The 19,132-nt window shown below is 39.6% G+C and overlaps 2 protein-coding genes across 7 annotated transcripts in view; one reads left to right on the top strand and one right to left on the bottom strand.

Annotated features, from left to right (window-relative positions):
* The window catches only part of FIP1L1 (factor interacting with PAPOLA and CPSF1), a 38,470-nt gene extending 25,065 nt beyond the window's left edge, over nucleotides 1–13,405 (bottom strand). For 3 of the 5 annotated variants that reach the window (XM_087724742.1, XM_087724741.1, XM_087724740.1), the window contains exons 1-8: nucleotides 13,249–13,405; nucleotides 10,990–11,029; nucleotides 9,441–9,501; nucleotides 6,603–6,706; nucleotides 4,685–4,746; nucleotides 4,336–4,443; nucleotides 3,661–3,791; nucleotides 3,321–3,389 (exon numbers count right to left, since the gene is read on the bottom strand). In XM_087724742.1, coding sequence (XP_087580868.1) covers nucleotides 3,321–3,389; nucleotides 3,661–3,791; nucleotides 4,336–4,443; nucleotides 4,685–4,746; nucleotides 6,603–6,706; nucleotides 9,441–9,501; nucleotides 10,990–11,029; nucleotides 13,249–13,327 — 654 coding nt within the window. In that variant the 5' untranslated portion in view covers nucleotides 13,328–13,405. The remainder of the gene's footprint in view (nucleotides 1–3,320; nucleotides 3,390–3,660; nucleotides 3,792–4,335; nucleotides 4,444–4,684; nucleotides 4,747–6,602; nucleotides 6,707–9,440; nucleotides 9,502–10,989; nucleotides 11,030–13,248) is intronic. The other 2 variants (XM_087724744.1, XM_087724743.1) reach the window with 1 other exon arrangement.
* Nucleotides 13,406–16,654: 3,249 nt separating this feature from the next.
* The window catches only part of SCFD2 (sec1 family domain containing 2), a 200,635-nt gene continuing 198,157 nt past the window's right edge, over nucleotides 16,655–19,132 (top strand). For both annotated transcript variants that reach the window (XM_087724747.1, XM_087724746.1), the window contains exon 1: nucleotides 16,655–17,771. In XM_087724747.1, the coding sequence (XP_087580873.1) occupies nucleotides 16,925–17,771 (847 nt within the window). In that variant the 5' untranslated portion in view covers nucleotides 16,655–16,924. The remainder of the gene's footprint in view (nucleotides 17,772–19,132) is intronic.

The raw sequence follows: 19,132 nt of genomic DNA on the forward strand, positions 1-19,132 counted from the left end.
CAACCACTGCAAAGTATTTAACAAAAATGTTTTTCTTCAGTATGGAATAGGAATAAAAACTGAGAAATATAGAGTACTTCTGAACAACCAATATTTTACCAGTCAAATTCAGCTCCACTATGGGAAAACAGCTCTAAGTGGCATGTCTAGGGAAAATTAGCTAAGCATTTGGTGCTCTATTTCCATCAATCCCTATACTACTTTTCTCAAGCATCAGAAAAAGCAAACATGTAAAGAATGAATATTTTTTAAAAAAAGTATTAAACAAAACCTAAAAATGTAGGCTAATATGTTCCTGCAGACTGATAAAGTTCACAATCACTTCCACTTGCTATTAAGCAAAGCAAACTGAGCTGTATTCATAACAGAAAAATAAAATCTAAACAACTGGCAGTTATTAGTCTCTTATATGGGAAAACATATGTATTTCTCCTCAAGTGGGGGTAGGTGGGAAGCACAAATACTGTACCGTTATAATATACCATATTTATGTTTTTAAAAAAAGATTGTTTTGAATAAGACAGGCAAAATATCTTGCACTAATGCTAGTTGGGGGAAGAGTTTCATACCTCTTCCTGGATATTAAAAAAGACATTATAAACTATAATAATATTCTTTTCTAGTGCTTTTAAGAGAGTGGCCCCCAACCTTTTGGGCACCAAGGACAGGTTCTGGGGAGAAGTTTTTCAGTGGACCAGAGGGGACATGGTTTCGTGTACTGCCTGCATCCCATGGATGGAGCTTTGCTTGTTTATGTGGCCTAGTTTCTGGCATGCCACGGACCGGGGGTTGGGGCTGCTTAAAGAGCACTAGATTTGACCATCTTATGCTTATTTTGGAAAAGTATAAAGTGATTAACACATTATGGGGGAGCATTAGATTACATAGACTTCTACTTCTATATAAGAACAATTGATAGTTTTCACATTTTTCAACAGATTACATTAGTTAAAAGTATGAATGGACAATGTAGCATTATAGAATATTACAGAAAAGCACAACCCTGCTCATACACCTGTGATGGTGATAAATCTGGAATTGAATGTAGAAAATGTGGTTCAAAATCTCAATTATAAGGTAACCTTGATCAAAGTCTCTTAGGTAATACCGTGTTTTCCCGAAAATAAGACTGGCACTTGGCCTTATTTTCGGGGAGGTCTTATTATTTTTGGTAGGTGCAGGAGGTGGCAAGCATGGTCACCTCATGGCTGCTGCTGTGTTGCAATATTTTCTGGGAGGGCTTATTTTTGGGGGAGGGCTTATTTTAGTGCATGCGCTCAAGGCCCAATTGGGCTTATTATATGGGGTGGTCTTATTTTGGGGAAAACAGGATAGGTACAAATAAAGTAGTACACAAATATGATTAGCTCTGTCAATTCTTCAGTATTAAATGTTGAACAAATACTGCAGAGATTGAAAACAGGGCTCCTTCCCCAAAATGTCTATACATATTCCCCCGTGAACATAAAATATGTAACCTGAGCAAGAAGGATGCAAAGTTAAACTAACTATCAGTATTTACAATTGTTCTCTTTTTTAAGTAATAAAAGGCTAAAAGGCTCTATAGGCAGAAGAATAAAAAAGAATAATTGGGAGCCAACCAGCCAGATCCATCCTACAAAACATTCTCTACCATGTCCATTTTCTATAATGTTTTAAAATAGCATTTTATTAAAACAATGAAACAAAACAACAAAAGTTTCTCTTCAGGGAAAAATAAACATATTATATACTTTCTATGTTTTGCAAAACATAGAAGATAAAGATATAGAAGATATCTATTTATCTTCTATCTATCTACACGTGTGTGTATATCTATATCTATATCCATCTCTCTCTCTCTCTCTCTCTCTCTATCTTCTATCTATCTATCTATCTATCTATCTATCTATTTATCTTCTATCTATCATCTATCTATCTATCTATCTATCTATCTATCTATCTATCTCTATCTATCTATCTATCTATCTATCTATCTATCTATCTATGCCTTATGACAAAATTAAGGCAATTTTCTCAAGAATACATTGATTTTTAAGTACTCACTCATTTCTTCACATCATGTAAGTGGCATATATTAACTTGTGCATTTTTTTTCCTCAGGCATTCTCAAATGTCTAGTCAATTGTAACTAGTTGATAACTTCTTACACTGGCATGAAGCAGTTCTCAATCCAGCAGGGAGTTCAAGTCCTACCACAACAAGGTCTGGTCTAGAATTGTCTTCAGCCTTAGAAGCACTCAGGGAAAAGCTAGAATTTGCCGCTTCACGATGCCACTGAGCCTAACAATGTGGTTTCCAAAAGTCCTCTAGGCATATGAGAGATTGGTGATTACAACATATGGCTATTAATCAAGTTTGTGATCCTGATTTATGACAATCTAACGATGTCTTATATATGAAGGTAGGGATGTGCGAAAGTATTTGTACGTGAACTGTTCACGTAACTGCAGTTTTCAGGTGGCTTGGGTCTAAAACAAAACGGGTGGCTGATTCAGCTACAGACCAGTTTTGTTTCAATATGGGCTGAAATGGTTGTTACGGAAAGTAGTTATTTCAGGCAAGGGGGGTAAGACTGAGCAACAGTCCAGGGCAACCAAGAAAAGGGGAAAAAGTCGACACTGCAAAAGGAGGAGGCGCACAAGGGGATATGCAGCAATGCTAGCTACATAAAGGCAAGAGAGAGTAAGTGTCACACACATCAGCCTTCTCCTACTCGCTCTCTATACTCACTCCTGTATCCTGTGCATTTTGCTTCAGCAGAAATAAAAAAAAATATAGTAAAAACATTCCAGGTTTCATTTCTATCAAACTATGCCCTCCCCCCAATATAAGGTCAAAACTTTCAGAAAGTTATAGCAGCAGCCTTTGTTTCGTTTCAGATTCAAAACTAGACACATTTTCTCTTTCGTGCACATTCTTACATGGAGGATAATTTCTTCGGTCAGCAAAATTCTGCCTGAACTTCATTTTTGAAGTTGGACCACCAAGAGAGAGAAAGCAAGGATCAAATACTAGACCGAAAACGGTACATGAAATCTTGTTTAACGGAGCAATGTATCTCACTAAAAGAATGCAGCATATACAATACGTAACTGTCACAGCAATCATTAGTACATTATGCCATCAAGTCATAAGAGTTGCAGCAAGTAAGATAAAAATAAGTGGGTCTACATGCAGCACATCTGGAGAACATATTTTTTAAAAAGCTAGGGGGAAAAACAAACAGCTATGTCCACTTTTGTGTTTAGACTCAAAACTTGGAAGTGGTATGGCAAACAGTAATTAAGAGTGACTAAGGAAAGTTTACCAACATTCACCTTAAAAAGACTGTATGTGCCATCTGGAATCTCTGTCCCTGGCGTTACTTCCATAGCAATGTCTTCGGCCTAAGTTAAATAACACATCGCCCATTAAAACACCACATTATGGACTGATGGGCTACAACACAACTAACAACAGGTTACAAGCTAGTTGCAGTTGGTGATTCCACAATTACCAACACAAGAGGCCAACAAGGAAATGGAGCAAAATGGCTGGATGGTAGGAACAAGGAAGGAAGGGAAGGAACTTTTGAACCACACAGGGGTTGCTAACACTGTGTGTGGAATCTAATTTTTGAAGGAAAATGGTTGTGAAACAAGTGGTTCTTTTCATTACCGTAATTTTATTGGTAGCTGTGGTAACGGGTAAAATTTCGAGCCCCATTCGTATCCTCTTTTGTTTTTCACAGTAGGCTTTCCAAGTGTCTTCATTAAACCCATAATTGAAATAATCTGAGAGATCAGCGCCTTAGAAGAAAACAACAAATATTCTAGGAGTTAAATGCAACTACTAGAAAAATGTGGAGGAATCCTGCCTTCCACAATGCTTTCTAGCTACTGGTTTTCCAAAATGAAAAGCAGCTGAATAATCATTTGGGGGGAAAAACCCTCTTTATAACAGCACTTCCTTTTGTGTACTTCCCACAACCACTTAGCTATGTTTTATTACTTAGCTGTGCTTCAAACGGGAGGCACTTATCCCTATGTTAGATAAGCCGAAGTAGCTAAAACATCGAAGCATTTTGAGTAAAAAACTTAAAAATGCAAAACACGCAACAACATATCCTCATGCATCAAATCCAACTGAATAATACTTATATTTTCCCTGACTCTTGGAAATAGCATATTTATAAGGATTGGGTCTACAACATGATGCAATTAAATTTCCTCCTGAAATTATGAACACATTTCGTGCGTTTAGTTGAAACAAGAATATCAATTTTCTGCTCACCTGTGGAGTTTTACTGACATGTTTTTACAATGCTATTTATTTCTGTGCAAAATTTTCTACCTGGTTTTCTCCAAGGTTTATCTTCAAAAGAATCCAAATCAACTTCTAATAGCGGAACACCATTAATGCTTCCTGGTGCATCAAGATCAACTCCTTTCACTTTGGTGCCTATAAAGAAAAGAATATTTATGAGCCCACGACAAACAACATATTATTATAAACTTCTATAGTGAGAATAAAGTGCTTATTTCCAGCATACTGGCACCCATGAGCCTGATAGTTACTGTTCTTATAAACGTTCTCTTACACTGAATCAAATGCAATGTAGAATCTTAAAGAGATACCGAAATACAGAGCATAGCATTATTCTTTTCTATTTTCTTTCCTGGAGCTCTCGGTCAATGCTTACCAGAGGATCCATAACTTCTCCCTCCTGTTTTAATATTGAGATTCACTGGTGCTGCTCCGTACCTAAAAAAAATTAACATTTTATAGTAAAGGATAAAAGATGAACAAGATTTTTGAGGAAATGGTTTCTAAAAAGTGTTTGGAAGTGCAGTGGTGTGCACTCGCGTTAAAAGAAGAGACAACTTCTGGCTCAGCTCAAAGCTTCTCCTCAGTTCTCCATATATGACCTTGCAAGTAGTCCTCGGGTAACAATGATAATTGGGACTCTAATGTCCATCACCTACGGCCATAATTGTAAAGCACCACATCTCACCAACACACACTTGCTTAGCAGTTCTAGCACTTCCAATTAAGTGAGGAATGTGCAATTGCTTCACTTTGCTGAGTGTATTTTGGAAACACAGTCACAACTTGTTTTATTTTACTGGTTTTCGACTTGTGTCTGATCACAATAGGAAATAATGTGTGTAGCTCAGATTGAACAGTGGAGTTGCTGGCGCTCTCTGAGCTTGGTTGTTTGCTTGCAGACATTTCACTATCCAACTAGGTAACATCATCAGTGCTTCTAGTGAGCTTGGCGTTTGCTCTCTGTTTATATACAACGGCTTGTATTTAAGCTAGTTTTGTAACACTGAAACAGACAGGCAAGCTACTGTATATAAATAGGGAGCAAATCTCACACTCGCATTAATTGTATGTGGTGCCAATCTACTTGATTTACATTCGAAGAAACTTTATTATCAATTGTGACAAGTACTGCTAAAGTTTTTAAAAAGTGTAAAAATGATTTGGGATATAAAATGATTACTTTAGCGTTCTTTAGAGCATACAACTGTCTTCAAATCTGTTACAGCAAAGTAAAGAAAAATGAATTTTATAGATAGTGTTAGAATTCTCTGAAAGTGAGATTAATTGAAATAGCACTTAGCAATAGCATCTAGATTTATATAGTGCTTTACAACAACTCTGAGCAGTTTACAATATCAGCATATTGCCCCCAATAATCTGGATTCTCACTTTACCGACCTCAGAAGGAGGGGAGGCTGAGTCAACCTTGAGCTGGTCAGGATCGAATTCCTGCCTGTAGGCAGAGTTAGACTGCAATAGTGCGCCACCAGGGCTGCTAATAAATAACTCTAAATTCCACTGAAAACTACATTGCAGTATTTTTTACAGCAAAGCCCATTTTGAATTTTCATGAGAAAATCGGTAAAATTATTTAGAAAACTTGTGTAATTAATGCACTGTCAGGAATAAAGCAAGAAGGAATACAGAAAGCAGGCCCACAGGAATGTAGATGGCTGCTGCTGAATGTGGGAGGGAGCAAGCGAGTGCAGAGAGTGGGTTGGGGAGGGAGTGTAAGGATGATGAGAAATGCTATGTGGGTCAGGAAAGGCACAAGAGGCACAGTTCAGGTCAGATAAGGTCAGAGTGGCATCTCTTGAGTCCCTCGGGAATAGGGCGGCATACAAGTATAATAAACATAACATAACAAACATATCTTCCACTGTCATGCGAAGGATGCGGAAGAGATGCTGCATAGGTTGGCGAAGTTCCACAAGGGCGCATGAGTGATTGACATGAACACAGAATGAGTTTGGGGGGGGAGGGGTAAGAGGGTGGGGAGACTTGCCCAGCAATTTGCAACATTCCCTCTCAGCTTTCCCATTGACTTTCTGGGGAAGCTGACAGGAAAGGTTGCAAATGATGATCAAATGGTCATGGGTACTTGGCAACCAGCTATTATGTGAGAACAGAGTGCCAAGAACCCAGACTGCAACCACACACGTGACCACAGAGTTGGTCCTTTAGCTGGAAGCAATTGTTACTTGCTTCAAGGTAACAAAGGAAGGGACTTTTCATAAGCCTGCCTTAACTCAGAACCTGAAATCCAGATGATTAAGCAATAAACAACTTACCCGTACTGCGGTGCTCCTGTTTTAATATCACCAATAGTGACCTGAACATCATCTTCATCATCATCACTATCACTGTCACTGTCATCTTCGGCCTCTGTCACTTTCTACAAAAAGAAAATAATTAGAAATTACATATAATTCAACTAAGGTGGAAGTACCAAATACCTTTCTTGATACTATTTGAAAAGGCAACTGTATTATTGCTAATTTACAACATTTCAAGATATGTTGTATAATATACACATTCAAATGAGAAAGAGGGACATAAGTCTCCACCATTAAAATCAATGTTTAATTTCCATGGACTTGCTATTCAAGGCAAGCAAATTTACCACTATGAAAATAGTCAACCAAATTAAGAGACAAAGCGTAAAGCATAAGTTCAAAATACTGTACATAAAATATCTTAATAGGTATCAACTCAAAATAGTGATCAGCATCCATTAAATTAATTGGTTTTCCTATTATGTACCTAAATAAAACCATTAGGTGATTTATTCACAAATAATCTTTTCAATGTTGATTATTTAAATGTGTTGCGGTGGCACAGTGGTTAGAATGCAGTACTGCAGGCTACTTCTGCTGGCTGCCTGTAATTTAGCAGATCGAATCTCATCGGCTCAAGGTTGAATCAGCCTTCCATTCTTCCGAGGTCATTAAAATGAGGACCCAGACTGTTGGGAGCAATATGCTGACTCTGTACACTGCTTAGTGAGGGCTGTAAAAGCACTGTGAAGTGGTAGAAGTCTAAGTGCTACGTGCTAAATAGCAATAGCAGTAGACTTATATACCGCTTCATAGGCCTTTCAGGCCTCTCTAAGCGGTTTACAGAGAGTCAGCATATTGCCCCCAACAATCTGGGTCCTCATTTTACCCACCTCGGAAGGATGGAAGGCTGAGTCAACCCTGAGCCGGTGAGATTTGAACCGCTGACCTGCTGATCTAGCAGTAGCCTGCAGTGCTGCATTTAACCACTGCGCCACCTTGGCTCTTATTAAATCTTATTTAATTCTAATGCTTGGTAAGAAAAATGCCTACTTGCCACAAACAAAACACATTTGCAAGACACAAACAAGAAGATCATCTACATGTGAAAACATTTTCTTTCCTTTGAGTCAAACTTGACTCCTTGCTACTACATGGCTTTCAGAAGTGGCTTGCCAATGCTGCATTATTTAGACTAACAAAATAATGGTCCTATGGCCATCTGACAGCCTCTTGTGCCTAAGGCAGGGCTACAATTCCAGTCTCTTGCTTTTAATCCAGAATCCTTAAAACTCTTAAACCAAACTGGCACTCACTTGTTGAGATACAAATGAGCAAAATACAACCCTGGCAAGCATTTTGTATATGAAAAACTGAAAAGCAGTTATACCACTAATATGATCTGCCTAATGACCAGCTGGGTGGGTGTGGCTAGGTGGTCGTGTGACTGGGTGGGCATGACCAACGATGTCCCTCACATCTAGGGGCACCTCGCCGGCCCCTACTCGCCCCTCCCCTCCCAACCAGGGCCCCAACAGGAAGCAGTTGTTGGAGCTAAGCTGCCACCATGAGAAAGAGTTGGCAAAACAGCTGGCTTAGTTCAAATTGGATCTGACAGAGAAGGAGGCTCAGCAGAAGCACCTCACTGAGGACTACAAGCATAGGCTTTCCAAGCAGAAGGAAGACCTGCGGGAGTTCCAGGCCAGGTACCGGCACCTGGAGGCTCAGCGGGCTGAGATGGTCAGACAGTGCCAGGCCATGATGCAGTCCCACTGCAACGAGGCTCTCTGGCTCTTCGCCACCAGCGGCACTTCCCTCCAGCCTTCGCCCAAAACCCCACAACAAGAGGCTGAAGCAGACCCCAAGTCACAATATCTGCCCCATTCCAACCTGCACAAAAAGACCCTGAAGGGGAAGAATCTCTGCAGCAACACAAACATTCGTTGCATGTACCCAGTCCAGGGGCCGTAGTTTGAGGACCTCTGATTTAGTGCAATATTGCCCCCAACAATCTGGGTCCCCACTGAGCCCTGGTAGTCAGAATTAACCTGCAATGCTGCACTCTAACCACCGCGCCATGGCTTATATGGAAAGCAAAGGTTCGCATATTTTTGCCACACACAAAATCTACAGCTTTGCATCACTTTCCTCAACAGAGAAATGAGTAAGCATGTTTGTGACTTACTTGTTTAACTGGGTTATTTTTATCAAGCTTTAGGGCTTGTGTGGAGAACTGATCCCATTTTAGATCATATTTATTCAATAATATTGAACATTCAAAAGTGTTCACAAACCTTTAAGCACAATGGTACTGGTACATAAAACACTACTAACAGGGCACACCAAGTATAAAGAAATCTGCCAGCAATCTCTAACAGATAATAGCTGTTGGGGAAAGTACTGCACATCATTTAATCATTCAGCATTAGATGTGTAAAATTATCCTCATACTCTCAAGGTTGAAAACAATTTCAGTACCAATAAAATTTGCATTCTGGACTTAATTTATGACATAGTGAAGTCTAATAAAATAAGTTAATAACTTATAGGAATGTTCAAAAAATGTCCATTTGGGAGACAGAATGTTCCGGGGAATGCTAAATAAATAAGTAAGTTCCTTTTCTGTACTATGCCAATCTAGGATTGTCCTGGAAGATTTTTAAACTTTGGAAGTGATGCAATAAAATTGCAGGTATGGAACATGTTCCACCAAATGTTCTGTTTTCCAAAATAGACACAGAGTAATTAATTACTCTGCCCCTAGTCTACATTCAATTGGAACTCATGAATGGCTTGCTCACAATTTAAAAAATGTTACATACATTTCCATAGTTCTAATTTTATAAAGAATACCATTTTTACTACGCCATTTTCAGCTGCTCCTTCTTCTTCATTTCCCGTTGGGGTTGGAACACTTCAAGATAAAATAAAAAGCATTAGCTAGTTGACAGGGATGGGTATCAGTTTAAAAAATAGGTGTAATTTAAATTATTTGATAGAAAATACTATTTTCTGAATTATGGTTTTGCTAGGGTGGAAAACAACCCTTTCAGCAAAACTTTTATTTCTGGGAAATAAAGGTACATCCAGTAATTAAGCACAGTGACACTTTGTTTCATTTAATTTAACCTGATTTCAGAGATAAGTATTAAAGTAACCGGGTTAAAAAAAACCTTGAAGAGCATAGATTTTGTGTATACAAGACAATGATATTTTGCATATATATAATTAATCTAAGCTTACAAATGGCATATATTTTACCATATCTAGACAATTATGGTACTGATACTCTGAGGGACTCTACACCTAAAAGAACTCTACTCACAGGAGATTCCACTCACAAGGTCAGAGTAGAATAGGATTTTAATAACACTGATTTATCATATTAAAAAAAAAATCAGAAAAATGCTCATTAAAGTTTTTTCGCCCGTTGGTTCCAATTCAACTAGGATTTGAAATAAAATTAGTATAGATGACATTAATTAATAAAGTAATGATGTATTTTAAGTTCATAACTCTAACAAAACTTGCCACCCCTGAGCTACACATATGCTCGACGAATGTAACTACATGTAACCATGAAATTATTTAAACTACTTTCTCAAAAATGTTCTAAACAAGTACTATAAAAGTAATCTCCTAGAACAGCACTACAAAGATGCACAATAAACTGAAGTCCATTGAAATCATTTCATTCAATTCATAATTAAAATTGTGGTATCTACAGAATCATCCATTGTACCAAGTTTCTAGTATGGCGATTTATAAAAAAACCTCCATAGAAAACAGTTATGCTCACTCTGAATTCTATTGGACAAAAAAAAAAAGTTTGTATAATAACATTTCGCATTTCATTACACTAAAAACCTGACAAATGAAGTAACTTCCAACTTTCACTGAATTAATAAATAACATTATTGGATATTGATCTTCCATAGCCCAATTCAAAATACTGATTTTATCTTTTAATGACCTGGATAATTCATAACTTGGTTATCTGTATTATTTGGATCTTAGGAAATCCTTATGGAGACTGATATTTGTTTTTTTTTAGGATAATTTATTCTATTGATTAAATTGATATGCTATCCATTTCACTGTCAGTGACTCTTTGGATGCAGCTCTCATCTTTCTGAAAGGAGGTTAAGACATTTCTCTTATAATTTTACATTATTTTAGTGTAGTGAACACTGATTTAACATAGTTCTAATAGTGCAAAAATTTAAAATTATTTTTCAGTTATCAAGTGCTTCTTTTCCGAAAAACAGCATAAAATTCTTAAAATAAACCCTAAAGACAAGTGCAGAGATATGGGTTCAGCTGCTTCTAAATATTCAGTTCAAAACTGAATAGGAATAAGACTGACTCCACACCTCACAATGAATGTTACAATAATACTCACTTAGCAGGCGCTTCCTCTGGTCTTTCTTCTTCATTTTCATCTTCAAGAAATAACAAAATCAAATAAAAATTGCATCTCAATATGGTAGTACGGTATCAACAGGAATCACTTAATGACTTCTCCAAAATTCATTTATTTTCATGCTAATTCTACATAATATTTTGTTACATCACCCCCTCACCTTCATGGCTTTTCAAATTTCAGACAAACACGTTCCAGTGGAAGGACAAAAATCCTTATCGTTAATCCTACAAAGGAAAGTTTCCTGGACATTTTTCATTTGAACATGCAGTTACTATCAGGAAACATCCTTTGCTGCCAATTCAGAATCTAGGTTGCATATTGTCCTCTCTAAACACTATGCAACTTAACACAACCTGTACAGGTAGTCCAATTGAGCTCAAAACTTCTATTGCTAAGTGAAACATGTGTTCAATTTTGCCCTATTTTATGACTTTTCTTGCCACACTTGTTAAGTGAATCACTGCAGTTGTTAAGTTAGTAACACGTTTGCTAAGTGAATCCGGTTTTCCCATTGATTTTGCTTGTCAGAAGGTTGCAAAAGCGGATCGCATGACCCCAAGGCACTGCAACCATCATAAATGAGTCAATTGCCAAGCACCTGAATTTTGATTACGTGACCATGGGGATGCTGCAATGGTCATTAAATATAAAAAATGGTTATGTCACTTTTTTCAGTGCCGTAGTAACTTAGAATGGTCACTAAATGAACTGCAAGTCAAGGATGATCTCTATTATTTTTATAACCTTCTCTTTAGCTTCATGAATTATGTTTTCAATTCGTCTTGGACCAGTTTTATTATAACCAAGTTTGAAATATCCTTAACACACAAGAATCAAGTATATTTAAAGTGATGTGGTTTGCTAGGCAAACACTGGGACAATCCAGACAGGTGAGCAGCTTCCCAATCTCTCCTTTACCATATCTGTCTGTCTGTGATAAAGGGAGATATATATCCTGAATACAACAAGACCAGCATACCTACACCTGTGAAAATCTACGAAAACAAACATATATTATATATATTCGAATCCCAGTAAGGGTATGGCTAGCTGATGAGAGCTAAATAGCTTGAAATAGATCTATACTAGTCTCCCTTTATTTATCAGCACAAATACAACACACACACACACACATGTGTGTGTGTGTTTTATTTGTGCTGATAAATAAAGGGAGACTAGTATAGTATGCCTCCTCCCATATATGGGCATATCAGGGGTTGTGACACTAAATACATACATACATACATATATTCATATTTTGTAAATATTTAAGTATATCTTTTCATGTGACAACACTGAAGAAGTGACACTTGGCTACAATGTAAAGTAGTGAGTATACAGCTTGTATAACAGTGTAAATGTGCTGTCCCCTCAAAACACAGCCAAGTTTCTTCAGTGTTGTCACATGAAAAGATATATTTACAAAATGTGATAGGTGTACTCACTTCTGTGATATACTGTATCCACGCACATACATGTGCATATATATGTATATACACACATACACGTATATATGCATATACCTACATGTATATGCACATATGTACCTATGTCCATAGCTATCCATGTGTGTATGTATACACACATACACACGGATGGAGATACACATGTAATACATAATACATACAGTATATACATATATACACTGTCCGGAAATTAACAGTTGTAATCCTGTGTGTGTGTGTACACACACATACAAACAAGATTACAACTTTTAATTTTGGGCCGCTCCAAAGCTTTGGGTCACCTCCTGAGCAAGAGGCTAAATCGCATATTTGCAAATAAAAGGCGGTGGGGAGGATGTCAGAAGCCTAGCCGCCCTTCTCTTCCAGGGACGCCTCAAAAAGGCTTTTTCCCAAACCTTGAAGCTGCTCCAGAGGTCCAGCTCCATCCTTGGGGGGCCCTCGCAGCCCCCGCCCCAGGCTTTCCTGGGAAGGGCGCAGAGTTCTTGGGGGGGGGAGACACTCCCTCAGCGCAACCGCCCCAGGGGGCTCCCTTTCTAGCAAAGCTGGACGGAGGTGAGGGAAGCGAGAGAAACCGGGCCCCGCTAGGGAAAGGCGGATTAGGAAGGGAGGGGGCGGCTAATCGAGTCCGAGGCCTATCGGGCCTTGTGTTCCCCCCCAAAAGCAGGCCGCCTCTTTTAACCGGAGTCGAAGCGGGGCACAGACCCAGCGACAGACCCGGACACTGAGCGGGGAGGCTGGAGCGCGCCGAAAGCAACGAAGAGAACCGTACCGCCATAGAGCCACTCCTCCTCGTCGCCGGCCCCGCTCAGCTCGGCCGCCAGACGCTCCACCTCACCGCCCGCCGACATGGCCGTCTCCCCTCCCCGCCGCGCACGCGCTCCCACGGCCCGCCGCGCGAGGCCGGACTACACAGCGCGCCTGCGCACAACTCCCATCTCTCTCTCTCTCTCTCTCTCTCTCTCTCTCTCTCTCTCTCTCCCCCCCCTCTCTCCCCCCCCCTTCCCTCGCCTGGCAAACGAAAGGAACGGCAGCGGAGACAGGCCTTTCCGTTCCCCCCCCCTCCCGCCTCTTCCTGAAAGGCCTCCGCTCCTCCCGAAAGCCTAGAGAGGCTCCAGGAAAACTAGCCCAGAAAGCGAATCTTCTCCCAGTCGTGATTCTATTGGGCGCCGTGCTGAGTACGGAAGTCGGGTCCAGTCCCGTCCAGCCTTTCCCCACCCCAATGCGGCGCCGTCCAGGTGCGTCGCTCCACCGCCCAGCCTGAAGCGGGGCATTCTGGGAAATGTATTTCCATTGGGCAATCGGCGCTCTGTCTGGACTTCTCTAATACACACTTAAATGGACAATGCAAGGAGTATCAATCCTTCCATTCCCCACCATCCAGTCAGAGCTGAACAAGCTTCTTGGATGAGAAGCGACACGTCTTCAAAAAGGAAAAAAAAACAAAGAAATCCAATTGCCTCCTGAAAAAAAAAGCACCTTTGGGACTTAAACTGACACAGCACTGGAGATGATGATCAGTTCCCCAAGGACAGATTAACAGAGTTGAAAGGGATCTTGTAGATCATCTAGCCCAATCCCCCCCTCAAGCAGGAGACCCTTCATCATTTCTGACAAATGGCAGTCCACTCTCTTCTTGAAAGTCTCGAGTGCTGAAGCTCCCAGAACTTCCCTTTGGTCTAAGGCTCAAAAGAAAGATGCTTGGGTATATAATTGGTGCACCCGTCTTGATTTATTAAATTTCCAAACTCATGTGGATTTTCAAGCATAATTGCTTTTCTTTCTTAACTAAAACAACCTATCCAAAGTTTTCCACTCATCCACATTCAATTCCCTTAATATTTATGAAGCAACAGCATGGTATTTTGGAACTTCTAATGCTTTTAAGACCAAAAATTTTAACTTAACAAAATTTTCTTTGCTTTCACTTATATAGATACAATTCAGTTAGTGTTTAAATGTTACCTGTATAATTTTGGATTCTGAAACTCCTTTCCGTAAACCACAGCTCTTCTATTCCCTTTCTCCCTGTCATCGTCTTCAAATTTATATGCTCAACTTAAAAAAAAATCCTCCCTAAAATAACAGAACTCAAGATGGTCTAAAAGGCTGAATTATCTGTCTTTGGAAGATCTACAGGTGTTATCCTTTGACTATGAGCAGACTATAATGAGTTACTAACATTCTGTAAATACTTACAGTCCCTTTATTGCTTTATATCCTTCCAAGGCCAAATTCTGGCATTAAACATAGTTTAGCTTTGGGAAATGACTCCTGGATCAAATGAAATAATTTCTGTACTAGCAGTCTTGCACTACTCCCATATAAAGACTATTTTACTGTTAATAAAGTACAAAAGCTACAATCTTTTAAAGCCACACTCTCATCAGTTAGCCATAACCTTAGCTGGGATTCAAACTTGGGCTGTTTTTATATATTAGGCAATTGTATTAATCTCTAAGCCACAAGCTCTTATCAACTGAACCAGGGTAATGATTAAGTGTTTGGGGGTTTATTTTGGTCAAAGCACCTGGTATGCCCAAATATAGGAGGGAGCATACTGCTTCCCTTTTGCCTTTCAGCCCCACTCCAGGAGCCTTCCAGGCAGAAAAAATGATTTTTGTGTTGCATTTTTGCTGATAAATAAATGAAGGGAGACTAGTATAGACCTATTTCAAGCTATTTAGCTCTCATCAGCTAGCCAGACTCTTACTGGGTTTCGAACTTGGGCTTTTTACATATTAGGCAATTATATTAACCTCTAAGCCACGAGGTCTCCTCCCTTATCATATTTGGGCATACCAGGTGTTTTGACAAAACACTTAATCATTCCCCTGGAATGATATGGAAGGAGAGCTTGTTTCTCTCTGTCATATAGTACATATGTGAGGATATACATAATTTTGTATTTATCTTGTCATGTTTATGTAGGGTAAAATTGGAGACCTTTTAAGAGCTGTATGCAACGAAATTTCATTTTAATGTATGCTGATTAGTGTACATTCAAAGAGACAATAGTTTTTTCTATTCTACTATTCTATTTTACTCCTATTTTATTTTACTCTATTCCCATTCATTTCTATTCCAATGTACTTCTATTTTAGTCTAATTTATTTCAATTTACTCCTATTCTATTCTAATTTATTCTATTCCAATTTACTCTTATTCTATTCTAACCTATTCTATTCCAATTTACCTATTCTATTCTAATTTACTCTTATTCTATTATATTCCAATTTACTCTTATTCTATTCTATTCCAGTTTACTTATTCTATTCCAATTTACTCTTATTCTATTCTAGTCTAATCTATTCCAATTTACTCTTATTCTATTCTAATCTACTCTATTCCAATTTAATCTTATTCTAATCTATTCTATTCCAGTTTACTCTTATTCTATTCTATTCCAATTTACTCTTATTTTATTCTATTCTATTCCAGTTTACTTATTCTATTCCAATTTACTCTTATTCTATTCTAGTCTAATCCTATTCTATTCCAATTTACTCTTATTCTATTCTAATCTACTCTATTCCAATTTAATCTTATTCTAATCTATTCTATTCCAGTTTACTCTTATTCTATTCTATGCCAATTTACTCTTATTCTATTCTATTCTAATCTATTCCAATTTACTCCTATTCTATTCCAATTTACTCTTATTCTATTCTAGTCTAATCTATTCCAATTTACTCCTATTCTATTCCAATTTACTCTTATTCTATTCTAGTCTAATCTATTCCAATTTACTCCTATTCTATTCTAATTTACTCTTATTCTGTTCTAATCTATTCCAATTTACTCCTATTCTACTCTAATTGTATTCTAGTCTAACGTTGTGCAAAGCTTTAGATTACCGTTAGAATATGAATTCAGATTAAGAAAAGCGGAGGATGAAAGCGAAGGGGGATAGGATAGGTGGAAGGTGGGGGGAGGCCACAAAACAGAGCAGAGACAAAGGAATAAAGAGCTGCGGGTGACCAGCCCCGAACAAACTAACTATCCGCACCGCCCACTTTTAACCATCCTTTATATGCCTTCCTCGCGTCTCTCCGCGAACTCAAGGGTTAACTTCCCGGGCTCTCGACTTCCGAGGGCGTCCTCGCCTCACCCTTGTACAGCCAATCAGCGCGGGGCGCCGACAGCAGGCGACGTCATCTCTCCGCGCCCGCCTCGGAGAGAGGCATGGGTGGGCGTTGTGGCAGGTGATGCCGTGGCTCTCCGGGCTGCGATCGACTCTTCCTGATCCGGAGACTTGGAGGAAGAAAGGGGATCCCGGATCTCTTTCTATCGCTAATCCCGGCCAGTGGCGCAACGTCTCCCGAGCCATGGAGTCCAAAGGGCTTCTTTGCCTTCCTGATCGCCTTGCTTGCTAGCCCGCTTCCCGGGGACGAAGGGTGGGACCGCTTCCATTGAAAGGAGTTTCTTCCAAATATTCGGCCAGGACGATGTGCGCCGCCGCCCCTCCTCAGCCCCCACGCGGGGTGCCTGCTTTCTGCCGGCGAGCTTGGGAGCCGGTCTTGGCTAAGGTGAAGCGAGCCGTGGTCTTCATGGACTCGCCTTGCGCGGAAAGCCTTCACTGGGCGTGCGGTGGGGTCGAGGGGCTCCTGCAAGCCGGCGCCCTCAACGTCAAGGAGTTCTCCAGCTTTGAATCCGGGCAGGCTGAGCATCCCAAAGCCGTCTTCGTGGTCGGCACCGTCTTGAAAGGCCGGACCGTGGATGTCATCCGGGACATTGTGACCCTCAGCAGCTTCCAGTACTGTGTGGTTTTCACTGGGGTCAGCCACACCGTGCACTTGCAAGCGTACAACACGCCGCCCGGCACCGAGACGGAAAGCTCTGGCCCGGTGGTCTTCGAACAATTCGAAGAGAAGCTGTGCCAGTGGATGGGCAACATGAATTACACCGCCGAGGTGCACCACGCTGCTTTGTTTCTGGCCCCCCTCTTACCCCACCTCTTTGTGACGCCGTCCTTCTCCGCGCTTTTCCCTCTGACGGCGGAGGATTTGGCGCAGATCAACAGGGCCCGGCCGGAGAAGAAGAAAATCAGCCACTTGAGTGACGTGGACTTCCTCTCCCTGCCTTCCGAGCTGCAGCTTGCCATCCGATCGCTGGTGTCCCATCTCCATATCTTATTAGAGTATCTGAGCATTCGGGAAGAATGTTTTGCCATTGGACCGCTGAGCAAGATTATTGCAGGGGATCTGGCCAATTATTCCCAGGCCAAGATCAGGAGGAAAAATGCACAAAATAAAGCTTCTGTTGTTTTTGTGGATCGGACATTAGATTTGACAGGTAAGAACCCGGATATTTATTTCAAGGTACCATCAAGCTGATGCAAGAATTATAGTATTTTGTTATGATTTAGGATTTCTTTTTTAAAAGAAGGTTAGAATTGTTTTAAAAGTAAAGACATTATAATATGATAAGATAACCTTTATTGTTGCTTTTTTTCTGCAAATACATTGGCACACATTAAAAAATGAAATTCTGATGCCTGCTCTCAATATATATATATATATATATATATATATATATATATATATGTATATGTATATGTATATGTATATGTATATGTATATGTATATGTATATGTATATGTATATGTATATGTATGTACGTACGTACATACATACATACATACATACATACATATATATATATATATATATATATATATATATATATATATATATATTTAGTGTCACAACCCCTGGTAAGCCCCAATTATGGGAGGAAGCTAACTGCTTCCATTATCTGTCAATCGGCTCGTCCAAGAGTCCATCATGACAGGAACACAATATTTTTACTGTTGCCTTTTGTATATTACAACACAAAAATACAACACAAATTATATATGTATGTATGTATGTATGTATGTATGTATGCATAACCATACAGGAACATATACATACATACATGCTATACATATGTAAATGCACCCACGTATGCCCCCCATACGTGTCCTGCACATGCATGGCAGAAACCTGAAGGCCAGCTGTGACTGGTGGGAGATGCGCACACATGTGCAGCAGAGCTGAACTGGGTCTTTGCTGACATGCCCGCAGAGAGGGTGCTGCTGATAGGTTCACCATCACGGGACTAGAACTTCCCTTGCATTTATCCCCCAAATGATGGAGATGCAGCCACAAGCCTGGAACATTCTATCATATGTGGTGGACCTGCCCCATCACAAGGAAGTACTGGTGCAAAATTCGGAAATGGTTGGAAGAAATTAGTGAGCGAAAAATAGAACTCAAACCAGAAGCATTCTTATTAGGACTACTAGACCAAAAAATAGATAAGCAATCTCAATACATAATCATGCACATACTCACTGCAGCCAGGATTGCTCTCGCACAAAACTGGAAAAAAATCAATGCACCCTCAGATGAAACTGTAATCAGGAAAATACTCGAATGTGCAGAAATGGATAAAATGACAATAGAACTAAAAGAAAGAGAAGAATCAGACTTCTATAAAGTATGGAATACAATGTATAAGTGGCTAGAAATCAGAAGCATCCGGATCAGAAGCCAAAACAGAAAATAGGGAATATAAATACATGGTGATACAAATAATTAATATTTTGTGTGTGCGCAGAAGCCTCGCGAGCACACATGAGCAGACCAGTAGTAAAAAAATTGGAAACCCAC

The sequence above is a fragment of the Thamnophis sirtalis genome, unplaced genomic scaffold (assembly GCF_051295495.1).
Source record: "Thamnophis sirtalis isolate CommonGarterSnake01/CBP01778 unplaced genomic scaffold, rThaSir2_p1.2 scaffold_10, whole genome shotgun sequence".
Classification (NCBI taxonomy): domain Eukaryota; kingdom Metazoa; phylum Chordata; class Lepidosauria; order Squamata; family Natricidae; genus Thamnophis; species Thamnophis sirtalis.